This window comes from Lithobates pipiens, unplaced genomic scaffold (assembly GCF_037356315.1).
Source record: "Lithobates pipiens isolate NorthernLeopardFrog02 unplaced genomic scaffold, aLitPip1_a1.2 Scaffold_8, whole genome shotgun sequence".
In the NCBI taxonomy this organism is placed as follows: Eukaryota; Metazoa; Chordata; class Amphibia; order Anura; family Ranidae; genus Lithobates; species Lithobates pipiens.
The window spans coordinates 648,597,335-648,623,431 of record NW_027507903.1 but is presented as its reverse complement, the minus strand read 5'-3'; the positions used below and the strand labels follow the sequence as shown (position 1 = coordinate 648,623,431).

The following is a 26,097-nucleotide window of genomic DNA, read 5'->3' as shown; positions in this document are numbered from 1 at the left end:
CCCCTTGTTAAAGGGGGCTTCCAGATTCTGATAAGCCCCCCGTCCGCAGACCCTCACAACCAACGGCCAGGGTTGTGAGGATGAGGCCCTTGTCCTTATCAACATGGGGACAAGGTGCTTTGAGGGGTCACAGACCCCCAAAGCATCCTCCCAATGTTGAGGGTAGGTAGCCTGGTACGGTTCAGGAGGGAGGGGGGGCCGCTCTCTCGTCCCCCCCTCTTTTCCTGCGGCCTGCCAGGTTGCGTGCTCGGATAAAGGGTCTGGTATGGATATTTAGGGGGACCCCCACGTCAATTTTTTTTTTTAATTTGATGCGGGGTTCCCCTTAATATCCATATCAGACCTGAAGGGTCTGGTATGGATATTTGGGGGGACCCCCACGTCAATTTTTTTTTTAAATTTGACACGGGGTTCCCCTTAATATCCATGTCAGACCTGAAGGGCCTTTTGATTGAATTTAGGGGAACCCCCACGCTTTTTTTTTTTTTTTTAATCAATGAATGAATGAATTGTCGGCTAATACAGAGAACACTCATTGAGTGTTCTCTGTATTACGGAGACCCGACAATTTAGCCGCAAGTGATTTTAAAAGACTTTTTTTCCTGCACAAATGACACTTTGTGCAGCGACAGTTCTAAGCACCAGAAACATGCGCCCCTTCACAGGCATACTATAGATACCCCCCAGCTACGAAATTTAAAGGAATATTACACTTTTATTGTTTCACTTTAATCATTATTAAAATCACTGCTCCTGAAAAAACGGCCGTTTTTAAAACTTTTTTTTGCATTGATCCATGTCCCCTGGGGCAGGACCCGGGTCCCCAAACACTTTTTAGGACAGTAACTTTCATATTACCCTTTAAAATGAGCACTTTAGATTGTGAACGTTCGAGTCCCATAGACTTTAATAGGGTTCTAAAGTTCACACGAAGTTTAGGTCTGTTCGCAGGTTCTGGTGCGAACCGAACAGGGGGGTGTTCGGCTCATCCCTACTGTCCAATAGATGACACCCGCTGATCATCAGGAACACACACAAGACAGGGCTCTGTCAGTGGGGAAGTAATAGATTTTCTTTCCATGCAAATTACTAGTAAAAAAAAAAAAAAAAATTGTACATATCCCATAGTTTGTAGATGCTATAACTTTTGTGCAAATCCATCAATATACTCTTGTATATGGGATTTTTTTTTACTAAAATATGTAACAGAATACATATTGGCCTAAATAGATGATGAAATTCGATTTTTTTCATTTTTTTTTATTTGTTACGCTTTCTAGCAGAAAATAAAAAATACTGTTTTTTTTTTCTTCAAAGAATCCGACCCATTATGAAGATAAAAAACATGTATGTGTGTGTTTTCTTTGTTTATGTGATAAAATTTTGCAAATTATTATTTTTTCTTCATAAATTTTGCCCACAATTTATACTGCTACATATCTTTGGTAAAAATAACCCACATTAGTGGATATTATTTGGTCTTTGTGAAAGTTAGAGAGTCTACAAGTTGTAGTGCAAATCATAAAAGATTGATCACACCTGAAGTACTGACTGAAGTACTAATTTCTTGTGACCCGATCAAGCCAGGAAAGTACAAATACCCCCCAAATGACCCCTTTTTGGAAAGTAGACATTCCAAGGTATTTAGTAAGAGGCATGGTGAGGTTTTTGATGTTGTAATTTTTTCCCACAATTCTTTTTTCTTTTTTCCACAAAATTGTCATTGTAATAGGTTATTTCGCTCCCATGGCATGTTTATACCACAAATTACAAAATAAATTCTGCTACTCCTCCTGAGTATTACGATACCACATGTGTGGGACTTTTCCACAGCCTAGCCACATAGAGAGGCCCAACATGCAGGTAGCGCCATCACGTGTTATAGGAGCATAAGTTACACATCTAACTTGTTGACTACCTATTACACTTTTGAAGGCCCTGGAGCACCAGGACAATGATACGTGACACTGACGTGGCACTGATGACAGATGGCACTGATATGTGGCACTGATGACACATAACACTGATGTGGCACTGATGACAGATGCCACTAATACGTGGCACTGATGACATGTGACACTGATGACAGATGGCACTGATACGTTGCATTGATGACACGTGACACTGATAACAGATGGCAGGTGGCACTAACAGATGACACTGATACGTGGCACTGATGACAGATGGCACTAATATGTGGCACTGATGACACGTGACACTGATGTGGCAATGATGACAGATGGCACTATGTGGCACTGATGACACGTGGCACTGATATGGCACTGATGACAGATGGCTCTTATATGTGGTACTGATGACAGATGGCACTTATATGTGGCACTGATGACAGATGACACTTATATGTGGCACTGGGGACAGATGACACTGACAGGTGGCACCAGGAAAGGATGACACTGACAAAAAGTGGCACTGGAGACAGATGGGACTGACAGGTGGCACTGGGGACAGGTGGCAGTGGGGGCAGATGGCACTGGCACTGACAGTGGGGACATGTGGGCACTTCCTTTTCTGTTTTTTTGGGGTTTTTTTCCACTCACGCTGCAGCATTTGTCTCTCTCTCCTCACATGCGGTCTCTGTGTGAGGAGAGAGAGACGGGGATGAGAGATGATCTCATATGTTTACATATGAGATCATCTCTCATTGGACACACCGATTGCGCTGTAAATGGCCGCTGTGATTGGCCATTTACAGCGATCTGTGACTGGCTGTGTCCAAGGGACACTGCCAGCACAGAACTTCCCCGATGAGCGCTCGCGGGAGCGAGCATCATGGAAGTAATCAGGAGGATATCCAGGGATGGCCTCCTGGCAATTGGCGTCCGCACTGCAGCCATCTTTTGGCTATTGCGCAGATGCCTAGTGGTTAAACAGACTGTGATTGTCTAGTGCTGTGACTTATGCCGCGTACACACGTAGCCATCTGTCTGACGGACTTAGTCTGGCGGACTTCCTGCCAGACTGTCCGTCGGACTTTCCGAACGGGCTACTTGCCCACACACAGCACTTTTTCAGCGGACTAATACGGCGTACTAAGTCTGCTGTACTATCCGCCCTACTTTTGAAATGAACGGACTCGCCCACACACGTGGAGGAAAGTCCGCTCATTTCGAGCGCGTCTCCAGGTAGGCGGGGCCCGTGAAGGAGACGTCGCTGGCCCCGCCACCTGGTATGGACTTAAAGGGGAACCCCAACGACGAAAAAAAATCGGCGTGGGGGTCCCCCCCAGGTCCACATCAGACCCTTGTCCGAGCACGCTACCTGGCCAGACAGGAAAGGGGGGGCGAGCGAGTGGCTCCCCCTCCTGAGCCGTACCAGTCCGCCAGTGCCCTCAACATGGGGGGTGCCCCATGGCAGAAGAACCGAAGAGGGATGACAAGACCCCCGAAGTCGGAAGAAGAGGGCGGCGGAGAGGAAGAAAGCCGGGCTCCCCCGCTAGTAAAAGAGCTACAAGAAGATAGCGGAGGAGTCCGGCGAGAAGACCCCCGAAGACGGAAGACCCCCGGAGCTGTGCAATAAACTATTTTATCTTGTGTGTTGTTTTTTTTTGTACTTTATTTTACAGGTGAATGGTTAGGGGTACATTGTACCCCATACTAATTCACATAGGGTGGGGGGCTGGCCCCTTATTAAAGGGGGCTCCCGGATTCCGATAAGCCCGCAAACCCCGACAACCAACGGCCAGGGCTGTCGGAAAGAGGCCCTTGTCCTCATCAACATGGGGACAAGGTGCTTTAGGGTGGGGGGCCGCGCGGCCCCCCCTTCCCCAAGGCACCCCCCCATGTTGAGGGCATGCGGCCTGGTACGGCTCAGGAGGGGGGGCCGCTACGTCTCCTTCGTGGGCCCCGCCTACCTGGAGACCCGCTCGAATGAGCGGACTTTTCTCCGGGCGGGAAAAGTCTGTTCATTTCAAAAGTACGGCGGACTGGCACACACACGGCAGGGTTGTCCGCCGAAATGCGAGTCCGGCGGGAAGATTGGAGTGCAAAACGACTTTCTAAGTCCGCCGTACTTTCGGGTCAAAAAAGTATGCCGGAGGCTACACACGGGGGGATTGTCCGGCGGACTTGAGTTTGCCGGACTTTTCCACCCGATTGTTTGATCGCGTGTACGCGGCATTAGATGAAGATCAGGTCACATTTTATAACCAATTTGTGCAGAAATCCATATCATTCCAAAGGGTTCACATACTTTTTATTGAAATTGTAAGTAAGTACACCCCTCACATTTTTGTAAACATTTCATTATATCTTTTTCATGTGACAACACTGAAGAAATGTCACTTTTCTACAATGTAAAGTAGTGAGTGTACAGCTTGTATAACAGTGTAAATTTGTTGTCCCCTCAAAATAACTTAACACACCGCCATTAATGTCTAAACCGCTGGCAACAAAAGTGAGTACACCCCTAAGTGAAAATGTCCAAATTGGGCCCAATTAGCCATTTTCCCTCCCCGGTGTCATGTGACTCGTTAGTGTTACAAGGTCTCAGGTGTGAATGGGGAGCAGGTGTGTTAAATTTGGTGTTAACGCTTTCACTCTCTCATACTGGTCACTGGATGTTCAACATGGCACCTCATGGCAAAGAACTCTCTGAGGATCTGAAAAAAAAGAATTGTTGCTCTAAATAAAGATGGCCTAGGCTATAAGAAGATTGTCAAGAACCTGAAACTGAGCTGCAGCACAATGGCCAAGACCATACAGCGATTTAACAGGACAGGTCCCACTCAGAACAGACCTCACCATGGTCGACCAAAGAAGTAGTGTGCACATGCTCAGCGTCATATCCAGAGGTTGTGAGTGTGGCCAGCATTGCTGCAGAGGCTGTCAGCCTGTCAGTGCTCAGACCATACACTGTACACTGCATCAAATTTGTCTGCATGGCTGTCATCCCAGAAGGAAGCCTCTTCTAAAGATGATGCAAATAGTTTGCTGAAGACAAGCAGACTAAGGAGGACATGGATTACTGGAACCATGTCCTGTGGTCTGATGAGACCAAGATAAACATATTTGGTTCAGATGGTGTCAAGCGTGTGTGGTGGCAACCAGATGAGGAGTACAAAGACAAGTGTGTCTTGCCTACAGTCAGGCATGGTGGTGGGAGTGTCATGGTCTGGGGCTGCATGAGTGCTGCCAGGACTGGGGAGCTACAGTTCATTGAGGGAACCATGAATGCCAACATGTACTGTGACATACTGAAGCAAAGCATGATCCCCTCCCTTCAGAGACTGGGCCGCAGGGCAGTATTCAAACATAACAAGCCCAAACACACCTCCAAGATGACCACTGCCTTGCTAAAGAAGCTGAGGGTAAAGGTGATGGACTGGCCAAGCATGTCTCCAGACCTAAACCCTATTAAGCATCTGTGGGGCATCCTCAAACGGATGGTGGAGGAGCGCAAGGTCTCTAACATCCACCAGCTACGTGATGTCATCATGGAGGAGGGGAAGAGGACTCCAGTGGCAACCTGTGAAGCTCTGGTGACCTCCATGCCCAAGAGGGTTAAGGCAGTGCTGGAATATAATGGTGGCCACACAAAATATTGACACTTTGGGACCAATTCGGACATTTTCACTTAGGGGTGTACTCACTTTTGTTGTCAGCGGTTTAGACATTAATGGCTGTGTGTTGAGTTATTTTGAGGGCACAGCAAATGTACACTGTTATACAAGCTGTACACTCACTACTTTACATTGAAGCAAAGTGTAATTTCTTCAGTGTTGTCACATGAAAAGATAGAATAAAATATTTACAAAAATGTGATGGTTGTACTCACTTATGTGAGATAATGTATCTTTTTGTGGATATATGACAGAAAACTTGAACAGGGAGAGGGACAATGTGCAGGATGCTCCGAACGCTAGTGTAACACTACTACTGTAAGGGCTACTAGTAACTGGTTCTCGTATTCCTGCACAACCAGACAACACACATTACCAACTTGCATCCAGACACAAGTATTCCGTCCATTGGCTGGTGCTTGTTGTTTTATTGGGGAAAACAACTTGGATAGGGTGTAGGGATTCATGGGATGCCCAACTTGAAGAACAACAGATGAGGACAACGTCCTTCCTATGTACAGAGAAAATATTGTAGACTGCTCTCTTTGCTAGAAACATCCAGCCTCTTGGATCAGTGGCAACATCCCTTATGGATTAGGAGCTCTTAGCCCCCTTTTAAAAGTAGCACAAAATATTGAAAGGCTGCATGCAGGAGTATCTCCTCTCCTCTTGTAGAACTGCTCCTAGTTCCACCGGCTGCATGTCTACCAGCCCACTGGGCTGCTCTGAAGGTCCCCCAGGACAAGGATAAAGGATTAAGAGCAGCGCTGTCCTTTGAAAGCTTGCTGTGGCCGTCTCTCACCTTGTGAAACCCTGGGTGTGCTGATGTGGGTGACACTTTGTAAGAAAATACTATTATATTTGCACATGTATATGGGTATGTGATCAGTGTTAGCTGCTGGTCTGGTGTATTTATATATATCTTTTTTGCACTTATTTTATTTGATGTACGTTGGGTAGCACGCAAGATTTTTGTCTTCTTTTTTTTTCATCTTCCACCCAACTCACCATGGCTAACTAGGGATTGGCCACGTTCCAACAAGTATTCAGATTAGCCCTCCTGGCCTCCGCCCACTAACTTCTAGAGGTTTCTCCATACTTGCAGACCCAGAGGGAAGTATGAGGATCCTGCCTCTGTGAGTCATCCAGCCTGTCCTTCAGTAAACCTTGACCCAAGCTAACCATGATCCACACATTAATCTGCCTGCACTAAACTGGTAGCATACTAGAGGGTGCTACACTAGCTACAAGAAGAGGACTGTCTCTTTGCAGAAAATCTTTACAACAGACATTTCTAAGCCCTTGTACACACAGTCGGAGATTCCGATGGGAATGTGTCTGATTGGACCGTTTTGTCGGATATTCCGACTGTGTGTGGTCTACATTGGACTGTTTCTGTCGGAGTATCCGACGGACCAAGTTTTCCAACTTGTTGATAACATTTTCCGACAAAATGCTCCGATCGGACATACTCCAATCATGTGTAGAGAATTACGATCGAACAAAGTGCCACGCATGCTCAGATCAAATTCCTACACCAAAGCTATTGGCTACTAGTGTGAACTTAGTCCAGTCGTAACGAAATAACGTAATCACGTTGGATTTTCCGACAACTTTGTCCTACCATGTGTATACAACAGTTTCGGACAAAATCCGTCGGAGAAAATCAGACGGACAAAATCCGACGGATTTGATTGTCGGAATCTCCGACCGTGTGTACAAGGGCTAAGGGTATAATGAATAGCCAGTTAACCTGGGACTCTATACGAGCAGCCCAGTCCTTTTAGCAACTACTGGCAGTTATTTCCCTAAGTACAAGCACACCTGGGATCCCCAATCAAAGTCTTATTTACAAAGTCCAAGGACAGCCATCTGCCTGTTGGCAGGTGCAGTCTACTTTCTCCACTGCAGGTGGCACTCGTCTGCAGCGGCATTGCAGTTGGAAAGGAAGTCAGGAGGAACATCTATGGTTTTCTGGGTCATCTATCCAATTGGATGTTGCTGCCCCATGTGACTCTAGCAGCTATCTTGGTTCAGGCATAGTCTATTTAAGGCACTGGCTGCCAGACTTGGTGCACATTTTGTGAGTAGGTAGAGTAGGGACAGGTATCTCATCTGGTAGGGACAGAACTAGTGGCAGGGAACAGTTCCTGACGAGGAGGGCTCCCAACTTCTCTGGACATCGTCCTGCTTGGGCACGAGACTGCCCCTGCTAACAGGCGCTGTCAGTTTGGCTGAAACCTGCTCTCTACTCTCTACATACTGTTGGACCTATGAGTGTTCCCGGTTGGGTTGTCTTCCCACCAGGTATATTGTGAACTGTTTCTGCACTATATTGATACAAGTTCTTTTATCATCCTTGGAGTGTGTGCGGTATCACTGCCGGACTGCGCTGCACCCTACCTACATGCCACCCAGTTTCAATGTAACACTCCAATAAGGAAGAACAGGTTTCTAAGCCAGTCTGACCTCCACAGGTGATACACTCAAGCAATTAATGAGGTTACCTTCAGGCCCTCAATAGACATGTGCGAAACAGAAAAATTTGTTTCGTTTCATTTTGTTTCTGTTCATTTCCTTTGATTCGTAATTTCGCATGACGTGGGTTTTCGTATTTGGACTTATTCATATTTCATTGATTCTAAATTCATATTTTCGTTATATTTCATATTCGGATGCGTTCGTATTTTCATAAGAGCGATATTTCCATTGATTTGAAATGATTCATATTTCCGTGAGTCTAATTTTCGTTGATTCGAAATTCTTATTTTCATAGATTTAATTACATTCGTACTTTCGTGAGATTGTTTTCGTAGATTCGTAATTGGAGCATAATTCGTAATTACATAATGTGTATGCTATTGTATGTTTAAGAAACAACACACAAGGGAATAAGAAACAAGCTCATTGGGGGAAGGGAGAATCTCTTCAGGGGAAGGGAAAAGCTTATTGGCCAACGTCCAGAAATATTTCAGAACTAACAAATTAGTTATTTTGAATTCTCGATCAGCAGAATTTTCGCTATTTCGTATTTTCGTTGTTTTGATTCCCCTTTTCAGAATATTTGTAATTTGGATTTTTTGTTCATTTTGATTTTCGTTATTTTGAATCTTTGTTCGGTATTTTCGTTGTTTCTGTTTTCGTTTTTTTTTTTTTTTTTTCGGATTTTCATTCTTTCCTATTTTCGCTGTTTCTAATTTAATAAGTTTGTATTTTCGTTGTTTTCCATATTCGTTCTTTTCTATAATTCATTGTTCATTTGAATATTTATTAAAATGTTTGTTCATTCGTATGTTTACGAATTAACGAATATAAGGAATTTTGACGAATGACGAATTTGTAACTAAACAAATTGCACGTCTAGCCCTCGGCGCAGTATCTGCTCAGATCACACAACAACTGTTTAGTACACACTCTAGCTGTATCCCAGAGGCCCAGCCCCAGGATAAAACAAGTATGAGCAAGCCTTCCAAATATTAATCCTCTCCCCAGCCACCTTCTGGATGCTCCCTCTCAGAGATTGGCTGAGGTCAGATAAATATTCATAACTTCAGTGGCTGACACTCCTAGCTATTTCTGGAAGCTTCTTCCAGAGGCAGACAGAAGCAACCAACCACCAAGCTTAGGAAAACCTGAGCAGAAAAAAAAAGATTACTGCACAGCAGAGCAAAATACTAAATTTAGCCTGACTAGGACAGGGTGCTACACAAACAAATTGACCTAAAAGATACATTTCCTGACAAACTCCATGGCAGCCTACATGTGGGTTAACCTTGCCTCCTTTTCAATGCTAAAGGACCCCACTCCCATAAATTTGAGCTCACCACTAGAGACTACGTCCCTTTTTTGTCCTCCTCTTGGACCTATAAGATGTGCACTTAAGTTTCTACACGTCCAAATTGGACAAATAAGCCCAGAACAGGCCGAAATCTGGCATACCTCTGGCTTCAGGGATGTATGCCCCAAGTGGTGGGGGGCAGCCTGCATATGCCCAGGAGGAGACATGCAACACGGCTGGCAAGGTCGGGATTCTTCAATTTGTTTCTCCATGGCAGTACTTCTGTTGTGTATGTGGTCTTTGCCCTTGTCCTCCCTCCCCCTGGCTCTTTTCTGGCCTCTCATGTTGCCTGGAGCGCTTCTGTGTTCCAGAGAACTGTCTCCCTTCTGCTTCGTGGCGGGCTTCGGCGCATGTGCGAGACCTCGGGTGATTCTGAGGCTTGTTTCACACATATGCGGCTCGGCAGAAGGCCCGGCAACTGTGCATGCACCTTCCGGCAAGTCAATGTAGCGTAGGCGCTAGTGGTGGACACGGCAGTGACGTCACTCTGGTGGGGTTTGTTTTAGTTTTTTATTGTTTTTTATTAAAGAATTTGTGCAAAGTGCGAAACAATACAGAATGATACAAATACAGAATATAAAAAGAGTACAGAGAATACACAGTATAGCAATATATAGCTAGAGCATGTAACATGACTAGTTTTAAGATAGGCTATAGAGGTATGATGATGCAAGGTTTAAGTAGGAGATATCTCTGCTCGAAACAATGTAATGTATTCCCGTAAAACCATAACTGTAGGGAGAAATAGGGAGCGGATTTGTTTAGATGGATAGCAACGAGGTTGATAGTAACTTTTACCAAATAAGTTCTATTAGAAAGTTATGAGTACTAGCGTAATCATAAGTATACACTCCTGAAGACATGCCTTATGTTACTTTCAACCAATCTGTCCATATTTTCCACTGACTGTCAAATATTTTCCTTTTTATTTGCTAACAAGGATTCATAGGTGTAATTGATCTATGTAATTTCAAGTACTTCCAATACATTAGGTACCTTATTGGATTTCCAATTTCTAGTAATTAATGATCTAGCAGCTAAAAGGATGTGTGTAACCACTGTGCGGAAGCAAGGAGGGAAGGTCTCAATGCCTAAATTTAATAGGGCCATCCCAGGGTCTGGTATTAGGACTCCTGTGATTTGTGAGATGCACCGAAATAAACTCTTCCAATAAATGGCAAGGTGTTTGCAGGACCAGAACAAGTGTAGGATGTTTCCTACAGCACCGCATTCTCTCCAACACAGTGGGGAGTTGGAGCAAGAAAACTTTCACATTCTGTACGGTGTAAGGTCCCATCTGTGGGCCAATTTCTGGGAAAGTTCCTAGTGATTTACACATCTAGTGGCTTTATATATGGTGCTGAATGCTCGCTGCCATTGGATCGGTGTGAAGGATTTTCCTAGGTCTATTTCCCATTTTTGGTAAGGGAGGGAGTTAGTGAAGGTAAGCTTGTTTTGAAAAAGATTGTAGAAAAGGGAGATCCCTTTGGTAGGGCTAGGTATTTTTGTGTAGAATTGCCATGCTTCGTTATGAATGGGTATGGGAAAGGGTTTTAATGATTTAAAAAAATGCGAAATTTGGATATATTTGTAGAAGTCTGTGAGTGTTAAGGTAAATTCTGTCTTGAGTGTTTCAACTGATTTAAGGATGTTGCCGTTGTATAGGTCGGCAATCCAAGATATACCCTTAGTGATCCAGTCTGAGTAAGTGGAATGTGGGATTATATGTGTTAGGGTCTCTATACAGGGCTGGTGCTGCCACTAGGCAAACTAGGCAGCCACCTAGGGCATCCGGACACTGGTGTTCCTACTCTCTTCTCTTCTGCAGCAAGTAACTAATTCTCAGCATCAGCCGCCAGCCACCACTCCAATCGCACATAGTGTCAGAGGCGCAGTGGCGGTGGAGGACTGTGTCTGTGTCCAGACTCCTGAATGAATGGAACAAGCAAACATTCATTGATGTCCGCTGGTGAGGCTGCATTGATCGGCGCTGGTGAGACTGCAATGTTAGACACTGGTGGGCTGCATTGATGGGCACTGGTAGGCTGCATTGATGGGCACTGGTGAGGCTGCATTGATGGGCACTGGTAAGGCTGCATTGATGGGCGCTGGTAGGCTGCATTTGATGGGCACTGGTAGGGCTGCATTTATGGGCGATGGTGAGGCTACATTGATGGGCATTGGTGAGGCTGCATTTGATGGGCACTGGTAGGGCTGCATTTATAGGCGCTGGTGAGGCTGCATTGATGGGCACTGGTGAGGCTGCATTGATGGGCACTGGTGAGGCTGCATTGATGGGCACTGGTAGGGCTGCATTTATAGGTGCTGGCGAGGCTGCATTGATGGGCGCTGGTGAGGCTGCATTGATGGGCACTGGTGAGACTGCATTGATGGGTGCTTCATTAAAAAGGTGGGATATACATGGGGCAAAGGGGGTGGGGTGGAGCCAGGGGGGGCGGCAAAATGGGGTTCCGCCTGGGGTGCCAAAAATCCTTGCACCAGCCCTGTCTCTATAGGTATAGGGATGTGTGTGGTTATTATTGAATGTACCTGCCAGGATCAGGTATCTACCTTCCGGGTCCACGTGCATCTCTAGGAGAGAGAAAGCTACAGAATCCCTGATAGCAATGAGGACCCATTTTTGCTTTGTAGGTACTGAAGCTTTAAATATGTGTGTGAATTTTCTGTGGCAAAAGGTAGGAGTATTTGAGGCTAACCAGTGCGTTTACTGTATGCACAGAATTTCAGATTGCAATTTAAGGGCTTATCTCCACACCGAAGCTCGTTTAGCTGGGTGATTCAGTCCATGGACATTGAAGGAAGTCACTTTGATAGACATGTCTGGTATGTAGGAGGGAGAACTGATAGTACCTTATATGGGCCAGTGGCCCTCCAGAGGGTCTGCGATCGGCAAACTGTAAACGATGATGTAGAACAGGCCGTCTTCATGGGTGAACAATCGCTTTCCATCTCGTGCAGGGTGGGATAGGGAGTAGAGAACATAAAAGAGAATAGGGAAAAAGTCAAAGAGCAAACGTGTAACTGACAAGGTAAAATGGTAGGTTCCAGCTGGAATCTGGGGGCAGGTTCCCTGCCAATTACTCAGGAAGGGGAAACTTGTGGACTGTGAGCTCCATAATGATGTAGGAATCTTGTGGTTTAGCTTGCTGAATACTGCGGAGGTACTGCTATTGTTTTTACCTTTCCGCTTGTGCAACACAACACTATAATCGTCTTGTACATGCATCTTAGTAGTGGATGGAGATCCCTCAGGAGATTTCTCCGGTAGGATGCCCCATGCTCTCAGTAGGGCCAAGCCATCTTCTAAGCTGGTAATCACTGAGGATTTGCCTTCCCTGGTGATAGTCAGCTTCAATAAGGTATACCCAGCTGTACAGTACACCATGTTTTCTAAGTACTTTGGTCAAGGGTAGTAAGGATTTACACTTCTGCATGGTATTCTATTAGAGATCTGCAAAGAATTGAATGTTAGAGTATTGGTCAGGAGGTTGAGCATTTTTGCGAAAGGCCAGCATAAATTGGTCTTTTACATGGAAGAAGTGCACCCGCATCAGCACATCTCTAGGGATGTTGTCCGAGAGGTGGGATGGTTTGGGTAGGTGGTGAATTCTATCTACAATCAGTTCAGAGGCAGGTACCGAGGGGAGATAAACTGCCATGAGATCTTGGGCATATTGGTTGAGTTGTGCAGGTAGAATCGTTTCATGAACACCACGCAATTTCATGTTATTTCTACGTGAACGGTCCTCGAGGTCGGCGACCTTTGCTTTAAGCCTTGACAATTCATCAGATTGACCATTGTGTGCATCTACTAGCGTATTATATGAAGAAGCATATTCACCCATCTTCTGTTTCACATGGTCAATTCTATTCCTCAGCTCTCCTACTTTAGCCTTAAAATTTCTCACACACTCCATCATATCAGCATGGAGGGAGCTGCGCAGGGAAATCAGCATATCCTTTAGGGTAGTGTCAGAGATAGGCTGGTTGGTGGTAGGGAAAGAGTTAATGGTTTCTGCCAGCTCCCTTGTGTCTTCCATAGAGGTCTGAGGTTCACCCACCTTAGTGTCTTGTGTGCCAGCTGACAAACAGGGCTTAGATTTCACTGGGCTGCAGGACAATGGTTTGATGCTGCGGGTGAATGTTGGTATGGGCTCTTCCGCAATCCTGGGCTTGGTGTGGTGGAGAGGGACGGGGAGGCTGGGGAGCATCTGTCTGCGCCATCTTGGAGCACGCTCCGGCCCTTAGGAGGGAAGAAATCTCTCAGCTTCTTCGGATTTGCGGCGGTCTGCCCTTTGCGGGTCATCCCTGGGAGTTGTGCGGCACTGTAGATGTGCGCTGGTACCGATGGGGAGCTACAGGGTCAGCCGTCCATTAGCTTGCGTGGTACCCATGCCCCCCCACTCGGGTGGGGTTTTAAAAAGCCTGTCAGCCTCTGCTTCTGTGAGATTCCCTAAGGGCAGTGTGCGGCAGCTTCCGCAGGCCCTGGGCACCTTACAGGAGGTAAGCACTAGTTCTGGTGTGTATTTTGCAGGACAGCAGTGGCTCTTACTGGGACAGTAACCTGGTGTTCTCTGATCACTATGTATCTTTCTTTCTCCCTGTCCCAAGACCGTCCATTTTTTTTCTACAAGCTGTGGGGCTTTAAGCCTGGTCTTCCTCTGTGGCGCTATGGACAAATCACGCCTTCATGCAGCCAGCCCTCACGCTCAAGGTACATGAGTGGGGAGGGGCCAGGATTGTTTGTGGTTGGACAGGTTTCCTAATGGCATGCCTTTGTGTCTTCCCCTACCTTCCCTTTAATCTGTTCAGCCCTTTTAGGTCAGATCATCATCTTGGACCAGACGACAGAGACCTTGCCAGGCTGCACCATCAATATCAACATTCTTCTTCCCGGTCGAGACGTGACTCTCCATCCAGGACCCACCAGCCGAGGAGATGTTCCCATTCCTCCTTATGACACCGCACCCACTACCACGACAGCCGTTCTGATCGCAGAGCCTGCTGAGGATGTGGGACAAAAGTCCCAGAGGGAAAGTCTCTGTGTGACCTATGTTATGCCCGGGCGGTTGGAGAAACAGAGGTGGAAAACCAACAGATGGAGTATCTTGTTAAGTGTGTGTTAAGCAATCCCTAAAGGACTGGGATACAACCTACACATGGAGCCAGTCCATTACTCTATCTGGCTCCCTGGCTGATGAGGCCCAGGAGGATCATTCCAGACTTATAATGCCTTCCCTGATTCTTCAGATAGTGAGATGGAGGGAGATGAGTTAGTCGGAGGATTACATTTTTCTATGATTTCCCCACTAATTAAAGTGGCCAAGGAGGGTCTTAAGTGGGAAGATGCTTCCACTCCCCCGGCTAAGCAGAAGAAGTTCTTCAGACATCTGGGGAAAGAACGTTCCAATTTTCCACTCCTTTCTGAATTAAAGGATATTATTGATGAGGAATGGAGCAAGGTAGATAAGACTACCTCTATGTCAGATAAAACCTCTAGCTTATATCCCTTCAAGATTAAGGAAGTGAAACATCTGGAAAACGCTCCCCTCTTAGATGCAGCTCTGATGTGGCTGGCCAAGCACATCACTCTTCCCTTAGAAGATGCGATATCCTTCAAAGATGGGCTTGAAAGAATAGATCAAGACTTGAAGAGGATTTACAGGTTAGCTGGCACGGCTTGCAAACCCGCTTTGGCCCTTGCGGCCATGTCCAAGGCCATGGAGGCATGGATAGAGAATGTAGACTCTGTGCTCAAGGGTGTTTCAGAAGATCTGGCCAGAGGTTCAGCAGTCAAGGAATTTAAGCCAGCAGTGGCCTTCCAGGGGGAGGCTTCTATCGACCTGATATGCCTATAGGCCCGGACTATGCTATGCTTGGTCACGGCTAAGCGGGCCCTATGGTTGCACCCTTGGCTTGCTGATCCAGCATCTAAGCAGGCCTGATGTAGGATCCCCTTTGAGGGGTCCTCGTTGTTTGGTAACAGCCTGGATAGAGCCATAGCCCAAGCTACAGGTGGGAAATCGGGTTTTCTTCCCCAGGATAGGCATCTGTTTGGTCATAAGAGGCCTCAAAGCAGAAGACGCAGTGCTGAGCGTTCAAGGGAAGCACACTCTTACAGACCCGGTCGAGATATCAGAAAGAATTGGAGCAGAGGTCAGACTAACTTCTGAAAGTCTGCTAAGAGCGAGGTGATCGGTGGTCAAGAGCTGGCTAAGTGGTTTTGAGATTGGGCCCGCCCAGGTGGATTGCGTGGGGGTGCATCTGCTTCTCTTCGGCACGTCTGGGTGGCCTCAGTTTCGGACTACTGGATCATCAAGATGGTCTCCATGGGTCACACATGGTCATTCATCAGTACTCCTTCCCCCAAATTTGTCTCCACTCTGCTACCACAGTCAGAAGAAATGAAGCGGGTGTTACTGTCCTATATGGACTCGCTAATTGTACAAGGGGCCACGGTGCCTGTTCCGAAAGGCAAAGAGTTCTGGGGATTTACTCACCTCTTTCTTGTGCAGAAGAAAAATGGTTCATGGCGCCCCGTGATAGATTTAACTTACCTAAACAAGTTCATAAGATATGAAAGATTCAAACGGAAACTTTGTCTACCATCCAACAAGCTGTGCAGCCATGAGATTGGTTAATTTCAATCGACCTCTTTTCATGTGCCTGTGGCAGAGGAAATCCGCAAATACCTCCGGTTCAGAGTTGGGCAAGATCATCTACAGTTTACTTGCCTCCCTTTTGGGTTGACAACCCCACCCCAAGTCTTTTCAAAAGTTCTTCTGACCGTAGTGGTCCTCATCAGAACAAAAGGGATACGCTTGTATTACTATCTCAATGACCTCCTGCTATTATCTCAAGACAAGAAGCAGCTATTGATCCACAGAGAGCAGGTTATCACCACAGTGCTCGGGTTTGGTTGGCTCCTAAACATAGAGAAAAGCCATCTGGAACCAGTTCAGTGCCTGGAATACCTAGGGGCCCAGTTCAACAGGGTGGGAAGCACCATCTCTCTCCCAGTGGAGAAGATCCTAGTCATCCGAGGGAGAATCTCACAGGCTTTGAGCTCCTCGTGCCTGAAGGCCTCACAGTGCCTGAAACGATGGTCTCTACGACCCCCATGGTCAAGTGGTCCCTGTGGAGGTTACGCCCTTTCCAGACAAGGTTCCTCCATCAGTGGCATTCAGGAGACGGCAATCAGACCATTCACATAACCTCAGTGATTAGGGACAGCCTCTTCTGTTGGCTCCAATGCAGAAATCTGCTCACCTGCCACTCCATTGCTTCCGTCTCATGGGTCACGGCCACAACCGATGCCAGCAAGATCGGATGGGGAGCCCTCTGCAGGTCAGAACTTGCACAAGGCACGTGGGATACCTGTCTTCGCAACCTGGGCTCAAACATCCTGGAACTACGGGCAGCCTGGTGTGCCCTTCAATCATTTTCTCATCTCCTGAAAGAGGAGTCTGTCTTATTGACAATGGGCAACACCACAGCGGTCTCCTATGTGAAGTGGCAACATAGCACTCAGAGCTCCACACTGCTCCAAGAAGTCAAGCCCATCATGTCCTGGGCTCAGAAAAATCTGGCCAATATTTCAGCAGATTTCATCCCTGGAGTCCAGAATGTCCAAGTGGACTTCCTGTCCCCCACACAGTTAGAGAACAATGAATGATCACTTCATGTGCAGACGTTCAAATGGATTCTGTCCTTGGGAGTCAATCCCAAATTGGACCTGTTTGCACCCCCCTCCAACTTCAATATCAAGAAGTATTATATACCGGGGCGTTGCAGCCAGGCATGCAGGGTAGATGCGGTAGATGCCTTGACAGATCAGTGGAGCTTCAACAGGGAATATGCCTTTTCCCCGCTCCTGATTATCCTCAGGTTTTATGGGGACTCCAGGCGGAAGTGGTCAAAGTGATGGTGATAGCACCTTACTGGCCAAACAGGCCATGGCTTTCCCTTCTGATCCAGCTCAGCTTCTGGGATCCAGTGCCTCTTCCCCTCAGGCCAGGCCTTCTTTCTCAGGGGGCAATCCTGCACCCTTGTCAAACATTACTGCGACTGATGGTCTGGTTCTCGAGAAGGAGAGGCTGGGACTGCTCAGGTGTGCTTCAAGAGTAATTTCCACTCTCATGAGCTCGTGGAAAGTGAGCAAGAATCAAAACGATGGGACGGCACATTCCACCAGGGGTATGGTGGCTTCGAGGGCAGCAGCCTGCATGTGGCTCCAGACATCATCTGTAAAGCGGCCTCATGGGTCTCCATTAATACTTTTATGTCACATTATTGCATAGAGCCTGTGTCTCTATCTTCTGTGAACTTTGGTTTAAGAGTCCTGTCAGTTGATGGCCAAATTAAATTTTGATCAGCATACCCAGCCGTGTGGACTGGCTAGTTATTTCCCACATGTAGGCTGCCAAGGAGTCTGTCAGGAAAATGGAAAATGTATTATCAAATACTTATGCCCTGTACACATGATAGGATTTTCCGACAACAAAACCGTGGATTTCTTTGATGTTGGCTCAAACTTGCATACACACGGTCACACAAATGTTGTCAGAAATTCCGAACGTCAAGAATGCAGTGACGTACAACACGTACGACGAGCCGAGAAAAAGGGAAGTTTAATAGCCAGTGCGGCTCTTCTGCTTGATTCCGAGCATGCGTGGACTTTTGTGCATTGGAATTGTGTACACACGCTTGGAATTTCTGTTGTCTGAAAATTTGAGAACCTGCTCTCAATCATTTGCTGGCGAAAATTCCAACAACAAATGTTCTATGGTGCATACACACAGTCGGACTTTCTGACAACAAGTTCACATCCAACATTTGTTGTGGGAAAATCCTATTGTGTGTACAGGGCATTACCGCAATTTTCCTTTTTTGATGGACTCTATGGCAGACGGAGTTTCCACCCATTTGGTCATGAGTTGGCTAGTAACAGAACACAGTCTCTAGTGGTGAGCTCAGATTTATGGGAGTGGGGTCCTATAGCATTGGAGAGGAGGCGGGGTTAACCCACACGTAGGCTGCCATGGAGTCCATGGGGAAAGGAAAATGACGGTATTTGATAATACATTTTCCATTATTCTCTTGCAAAATCACCAAACCTGTGAAAAAGCCACCTTCATGTGATATCATTTTCATCAGCTGACTTTCTTGATTATATTTTTGGGTAAATCTATGGGATTGCTTAAATTTGTTGGGAAAAAATTAAAAGAAAATGCACTCTTTCTATTTTTAATGAATTATTTACAATAAAAAAAAAAACAAGAAAAAAAAAATATATGGGCCCAAATTTGCAACCAAATTAAAGCCCTATGTGTCCCCCAAAATTTTATTATTCTTTAGGGTAGACTACAAAACCTAAAAGATGTCCATAACCAAGACATTGCTGAAATGGATACCATATTTAGCTGCGTATAACACACATGTTTTTTCCCTGAAAATAGATGGTAAATCTGCATGTTATACGCCGATATCTGTATTTTTACCAACAAGGGGTGGGGATCGGGTGGTCCTCCCCCGGGTGCAACCTATTGGGAGGGTCTCAACCCGGCTGCCCCACCTCTCCTGGCCGTGGAACAGCGCTGCCAGTAAACCCGTGCCAGCCCCCTGTGACACACCGCTCCCCCTACGTAACCCAATGTAAAACTAAGCTTCTGAATATGCTCGCTATGGCTGCTCTCCTCCTCCTGCTCTGCCTCCTCCTCGTATGTAGCTTTTGATTGGATGAGGGGAGAGCAGTCACATGAACGGGTGGACGAGAGAGAGAGCGGCGTTAATGGAGGTATGTGAGTGACACAGGAGGAGCGGTGTAGGAGAAGGGGCTGACAGTGTGAAGTTCTCTTAACTCTAGAGTATGCCCACAGCTAGGGATGAGCCGAACACCCCCCAGTTCAGTTTGCACCAGAACTTTCGAACAGACCGAAAATTTGTGCGAACTTTAGAACCCCATTGAAGTCTATGGGACTCGAACGTTCAAAAAAAAAGTGCTAATTTTTATTGGCTAATATACAAGATACTGTTCTAAAAAAGGGTATGGGGACCTGGCTCCTGCCCCAGGGGACATGGGTCAATGCCTAAAATGTTTTTAAAAATGGCCGTTTTTGCTGGAGCACTGATTTTAATGATGATTAAAGTGAAAAAAAAGTGAAATATTCCTTTAAATATCGTGCCTGGGGGTGTCTATAGTATGCCTGTGAAGTGCCACGTGTTTCCTGTGTTTAGAACAGTCCCTGCACAAAATGACATATAACGGAAAAAAAAGTCATTTCAAACTGCTTGCGTTTTTAATGTAATATCTGGTTCCGGCAATATGGATGAAAATCAGTGAGAAAAATGGCATGGGTAGCTCTCCCTGCCCATTACCAGCCCCCTATATACTCAGAACAGCAGTATACAGGCGGTGCAAACAAGACAGGGACTGTGTAGGTTTGTGGTGTTAAGTAGAATCTGTTTCTAATTTTGAACTGGTACATTTTTAAAGTGTAGGCCCAGTCAAAAAATCTATTTTTAAGCTTTTTGGAAAACATAGGGAAGGGTTATCGCCCCTGTATAATTTGTTTTGCTGTCCGTCTTTTTTCATCTCACTTGCTGTTGTCTCCTTCCGTTTGCAAGTAGCAGACGTTTGTAAGTTGGATGTTTGAAAGTAGAGGCCTGCCCTATATGCTCTGCAGAAATGGCGGAACAAGGTGTTGTAAGCCCTGAAAGTGACTCTTGGTGGGCGCTGGAGCGCCCTGCTGTGAATGATTATATCAAGAATTGTAAATACATGCCATTGTTGAACAGTGGTAGAAAAATTGGGCCTTTGGTGGTTGTGGTGTTGGTGCCACAACACTATAAGTCCTCACAGTTACTCTCGGTGGGCACAGGAACGGGCCCTGCTGTGAAATATTATATCAAGAATTGTAATTACATGCCCCTGTTAAACAGGGGCTGAAAAATTGGGCCTTAGGCACTGGTGCTGGTGCCACGCCACTGCAACCTCTCCCATAAACTCTAGTTGTGGTGCAGGAATGAGCCCTGCTGCAAAGAATTGCATCAAAAATTGTAATTAAACGCCCCTGTTAAACAGGGGCTGAAAAATTGGGCCTTAAGCACTGGTGCTGGTGCCACGACACTGCAACTTCTCCCATATACTCTAGTTGTGGTGCAGGAATGAGCCCTGCTGCAAAGCATTGCATCAAAAATTGTAATTAAACGCCCCTGTTAAACAGGGGCTGAAAAATTGGGCTGGTGGCATCACCCAGAACCAAAAATGTTCTTCCAACATATCAGCGGAGGATGAAGAGGATAGACAATCAACATAACAGGACAGTCACTCAGCATCAGCATAGGCAGTCTTGAAGGGATGTGATATTTAAAAAAAAAAATATTCAGTTACATCAGCTTCAGGTGCTTGGTAGCTGTGGGTGATCCAAGACTGATTCATCTTGATGAAGGTCAGTCGATCAACTGAGTCGGTGGACAGGCGCACCCTGCGATCGGTAAAAAAGCCACCAGCAGCACTGAAGGTGCGTTCCGAAAGAACGCTGGATGCAGGACAGGCCAGTAGCTCAATTGCATACTGTGCAAGCTCTGGCCAGTGATCCAACCTCAAGAGCCAGTAAGCCAGAGGATTTTCGGTGGGAAAGGTGTCCAAGTCTAACCTTGCCCCAGACAATACCCACGATCTCCTACAGCTGACTGAAAGCTCTATTACAGAAGAGCAATATAGCTAGCTATATAGGTGGATATAATGGTGTATAGTGCGGTCAGAGCACGCAGACAACACCCACAATCTCCTATAGCTGACTGAAAGCTCTATTACAGAAGAGCAATATAGCTAGCTATATAGGTGGATATAATGGTGTATACTGCGGTCAGAGCACGCAGACAACACCCACAATCTCCTACAGCTGACTGAAAGCTCTATTACAGAAGAGCAATATAGCTAGCTATATAGGTTGATATAATGGTGTATACTGCAGTCAGGGCACGCAGTGCATTGTGGGCCATGAGCGCCACACGAATTTGGCGCGAACAGCCCATAACGTTAGGAATTTGACGAACGTGCGAACAGCCGATGTTCGAGTCGAACGTATGTTCGACTCGAACACCAATCTCATCCCTACCCACAGCGCTGTTCCTGTCCCAGTGCTGGGAGTGCAAGGGGGGGTCTTTATAATGAAAGGGGGCTGTTTGTTGTATAAGGGTAGTTTGTGTTGTACAGGGGCAGTTCGTGTTGTACATGGGCTGTTTGTTGTACAGGGGCCGACTCAAAATCAGTTTACTGAATCAGATCAGGCAGCTATTGCGATTGGTTTCCAGAGGTTACAGTGTATCATTACCGCTCACTGACTGGTTACTAGAGGTTACAGCACACATTACAGCTCACTGATTAGTCGCTAGAGGTTACAGCACATCATCTCCTCACTCCAGGGGTCATGCTATACATATGGATGCCACCTTCATTTACATATCTATGCTGCTATTTACATAAGAATGCTGTTGCTATTTACATATGAATGCTGGTTATTTACATGTAAACACAGGGTTAGCAGGGGAGTCATCTGTACACAACAATAGGGCAGAGCTGGGCAGCATTGGTAGCAACACTTCATACTGAGATATCAGGACACAGCAACAGACAAGGAAATTTAAACTGGGATAGTTGGCAAGTATGAGGCAGCTGCTTTGGGCCCCACAGCAATGACAGGGCCCAGGGCAGCTGCCCCTTTTGCCCTGCCTTAAAAATGGCCCTGGCAGAGGCAGTGTTTGTGTTGTATAGAGGCAGTGTTTGTGTTGTACAGGGGCTGTTTGTGTTGTACAGGGGCTGTGTACTATGCAGAGGGTCTGTGTAAAGTTTTTTTTTTTTTTCCCTGAAACTTCCCTCTAATGACAGAAGAAAGAAATGGAACATGTTTCAAATCTATCCAACGGACTCAATTCCGACGGACTAAAAATCTAGAAAACCATTTGTCTGTGTGCTAGTCTGACGGACCAAATACAATGCAAGGGCAGCTATTGGCTACTGGCTATTGAACTTCCTTGTTTAGTCCCATTTACATCATCACGTTCAAAATGAATGGACTTTTGAACGGACTTAGTCCGTTTGTGTGTGGCCAAGTGGAAAGTGGAAAGTCTGTCGGGCCTCCGTCAAAAGCCCGTCGGGTAGACTGTCAGACCTAGTCTGCCGGAAAGTCTGGTCGTGTGTACGTGGCATTAGGCTCCATACATACTGGACTAAAGAAAAGTAGATTCTACAGGCGTTTGACTTTTTTCTGTTCTCCTGCCTCTAGAAGCACTTCTATTGTGTTCTATGTGTTTTTGCACATTATGACTACTACAGGCGTTTTCTGTCAGGGACATTCAGAGGTTGGAAAAAAAAAAAACCTTCTCTATCGCGTTTTCTGGAGAAATTTAGGAGCTGTAAAAACGTCAATGCCTCTTGTCTCTTCTGAACGTCAAGTTTCAAGGTATTTTTTGTAAAAAAATAAAATAAAGGTGTGTTGTCACTGTACATCATTTCCAGGCTTTTGCAGAGGGGCGTATAGTGCAAAAAACACCTGTAAACGAAATGCTCTTAAACTCGGATAGACTCGCCTAAACTTTGTACAGTATGCCTTCAATTTGGGTCTTTTATGCCACGTTTTTAAGCTAAAAACTTTGACATTTTTTTTTGCTCCAAGTGTGCATGGAGCCTTATGCCTCGTACACACGAGCTGACTTTTAGACGGACTAGGTCCAACGGTCTTCCTGACGGAATTTCGGATGAGTTCCGACGGACTTTGCGAATGAACGGACTTGGCCACACACAATCACACCAAAGTCCGATGGATTCAAACGTGATGACGTACGACCGGACTAGAATAAGGAAGTTCATAGCCAATAGCTGCCCTAGCGTCGTTTTTTGTCCGCAGGACTAGCATACAGATGAACTGATTTTTTTCACCGGACTTGAGTCCATCGGAAAGATTTGAAACATGTTCTATTTCTAAAGTGCGTTCAATTTTGGACAGCAAAGTTCCAATGGATCCCACACACAATCGAATTGTCTGACGTATTCATTCTGCCTGACCTCGTCCATTGAAAAGTCTGGTGGTGTGTACGCGGCACTAGGGGAAAAAAACCCGGGGACTCAGGTGGTGAGGATTCTTCTGTTTCTGTCCTTATTATCGGCTTCACCCCTGGTCACTAATGACACTTATCTCCTACAGGTTCTGGCTGGAGGGCGAGCCCAATAATTACAATGGAAAAGAAGAAGATTGTGTTCATCTGAGATATGGAAAGGGCTTGAATGATATTCCGTGTGATACAACTTACCCATACATCTGTGAGAAGAAATTACCCTGAATTGTTCTGCTGAACCTCAGAAACCACCTCCTGTCTCCATCTGATCATCTCTTCTCCAACTTCTTACTACTAATGTAGAATGTACTAAAGAGAAATATGTAACCCTCCACTGATTGTCTCCTGAAATCAGTAGACACCTGGCTGATGTGGTGAATCTCTAAAATCAATACTTAAAGGGGTCTATTTTTTTTTTTTTTTAAAGTGCATAATCAATCATCCAGCACATTGCATATACATTCACTTTGTGTGAAATGGCAAAAGTGAACATTCTTTAGGCCATGTTCTCCTGTTAAGGAATGTTCTTTAGGCCATGTTCTCCTTTAAATGAATGTTCTTTAGGCCATGTTCTCCTTTAAATGAATGTTCTTTAGGCTATGTTGTCGTCTGAATGAATGTTCTTTAGGTTACTTTCTCCTCTGAATGAATGTTCTTTAGGTTACTTTCTCCTCTGAATGAATGTTCTTTAGGCTATGTTCTCCTCAAGTTCTTTAGAATATGTTCTTTAGGCCACATTCTCCTTTAAATGAATGTTCTTTATGCTATGTTTTCCTCTGAATTAATGTCATTTAGGCTATGTTCTCCTCTGAATGAATGTTCATTAGCCCTTGTACACACAGTCGGAGAATCCGTCGGAATGTGTCCTATCGGACCGTGTTGTCAGATAATCCGACTGTGTGTGGTATGCATCGGACTGATTCCGTCTGAATATCCGTCGGACCCAATTTTCCAACATGTTGGAAATATTTCCCGACCAACTGGTTCTATAGGACCTAATCCGATCATGTGTAGAGAATTTTGATCGGACCAAGTGCCACGCATGCTCAGATCAAATTCCTACATCAAAACTATTGGCTACTAGCCTGAATGTAGTCCCATCGTAACGAAATTACGTCATCACGTTCTGAATGATCGGATTTTTCGACAACTTAGTCCGACCGTGTGTATGCAACAGTTTCGGACAAAATCCGACGGATTTGGTTGTGGAAATCTCCGACCGTGTGTACAAGGGCTAAGACTGTGTTCTCCTCTGAATGAATGTTCATTAGGTTACTTTCTCCTCTAAATGAATGTTCTCTTATTATAGACAGTAGTAAAATACCACATTATGGACACTAGATGGAGCTGAGGAGCATAAGAAATACATACTATATGTCTTTGCAACAAGAGATACATTCTAACAATTCTAGAGAACGCTAAAGGGAATTAGTAACTAGACATGTGGACAATGGAAACATTTGTTTTGTTTTGTTTCGGATTTGTTGGTTAATAATTTTGTATTGCATATTCATTATATTAGAGTGATTTATTTTCAGAATTAGTTTTGTTTATTTGGACTCATTTTGTATATTTGTTATTTTCAAATCGATTTGAAAAACAAAATTTGAATTTTGGAAGACCACTATATTCATTCTATTCTATTACTTTTTTTTATATTCTATTCTATTATTTTCTTTTCTTTTCTATTCTACTATATTATATGATATTCTATTCTGTTTTATTCTATTGTGTTTTACCTATTCTATTCCTTTATTTTCTATTCTCTTTTATTCGGTTGTATTATATTCTATTATAGTGTGTTTTATTTTATTCTATTCTATTTTATTATATATATTTTCTATTTTATTCCTTTATATTTTATTACATTATGTTTTATTATATTTTATTCTATTCTCCTTTATTGTATTCTTTTCTATTCTATTGCTTTATTTTATATTCCATTTTATTCTACTCTATTCTAATTTATTCTATGATATTCAATTTTTTTCTATTATATCTCTTCTATTATATTCTCTTTTATTTTATTCTATTCTCTTTTATTCTATTTTAATGTTTTATATATTATTATATTCTATTCTCTTTTATTTTTTTTTTCCATTTTCTATTCCATTTTATTCTATAAAGCAGCCTATGCAGGGATAAGAATTTTATTTCACTTTTATACCTTACTGTATTTATTGCTTCCATTTCAAATTGATTTTCAAATTCAAATTTGAATTCAGGAAATTCATTTTTTTTTATAATTTATTTGGGATTGGTTGAAATTCAGATTATTGTGATTCAGAGATTCTGATACATCCGAATCTCTGAATAATGAAAATTTTGTCTAAGTTTTGATTCGTAACAAAACGAATTGCACATGTCTATTAGTAACCGATAGTTACATTACTCCCTTTACAGTTCTCTAGGAATCTTACATTGTATCTCTTGTTATGAAGACGTGTGTACAGTATTTCCAATGCTCGTCAGCTCCATCTAGTGTCCATTAAGCTGTATTTTACTAATTCCCATAACAAAGCAACATTCACTCAGAACAGAA

At 44.7% G+C, this 26,097-nt stretch overlaps 1 protein-coding gene across 1 annotated transcript in view; it reads left to right on the top strand.

Annotated features, from left to right (window-relative positions):
• The window catches only part of LOC143964187 (C-type lectin domain family 4 member E-like), a 161,343-nt gene extending 136,234 nt beyond the window's left edge, over positions 1-25,109 (top strand). The window contains exon 8 of the mRNA XM_077473884.1: positions 23,645-25,109. Within this exon, the coding sequence (XP_077330010.1) occupies positions 23,645-23,780 (136 nt within the window). The 3' untranslated portion in view covers positions 23,781-25,109. The remainder of the gene's footprint in view (positions 1-23,644) is intronic.
• Positions 25,110-26,097: the final 988 nt, after the last annotated feature.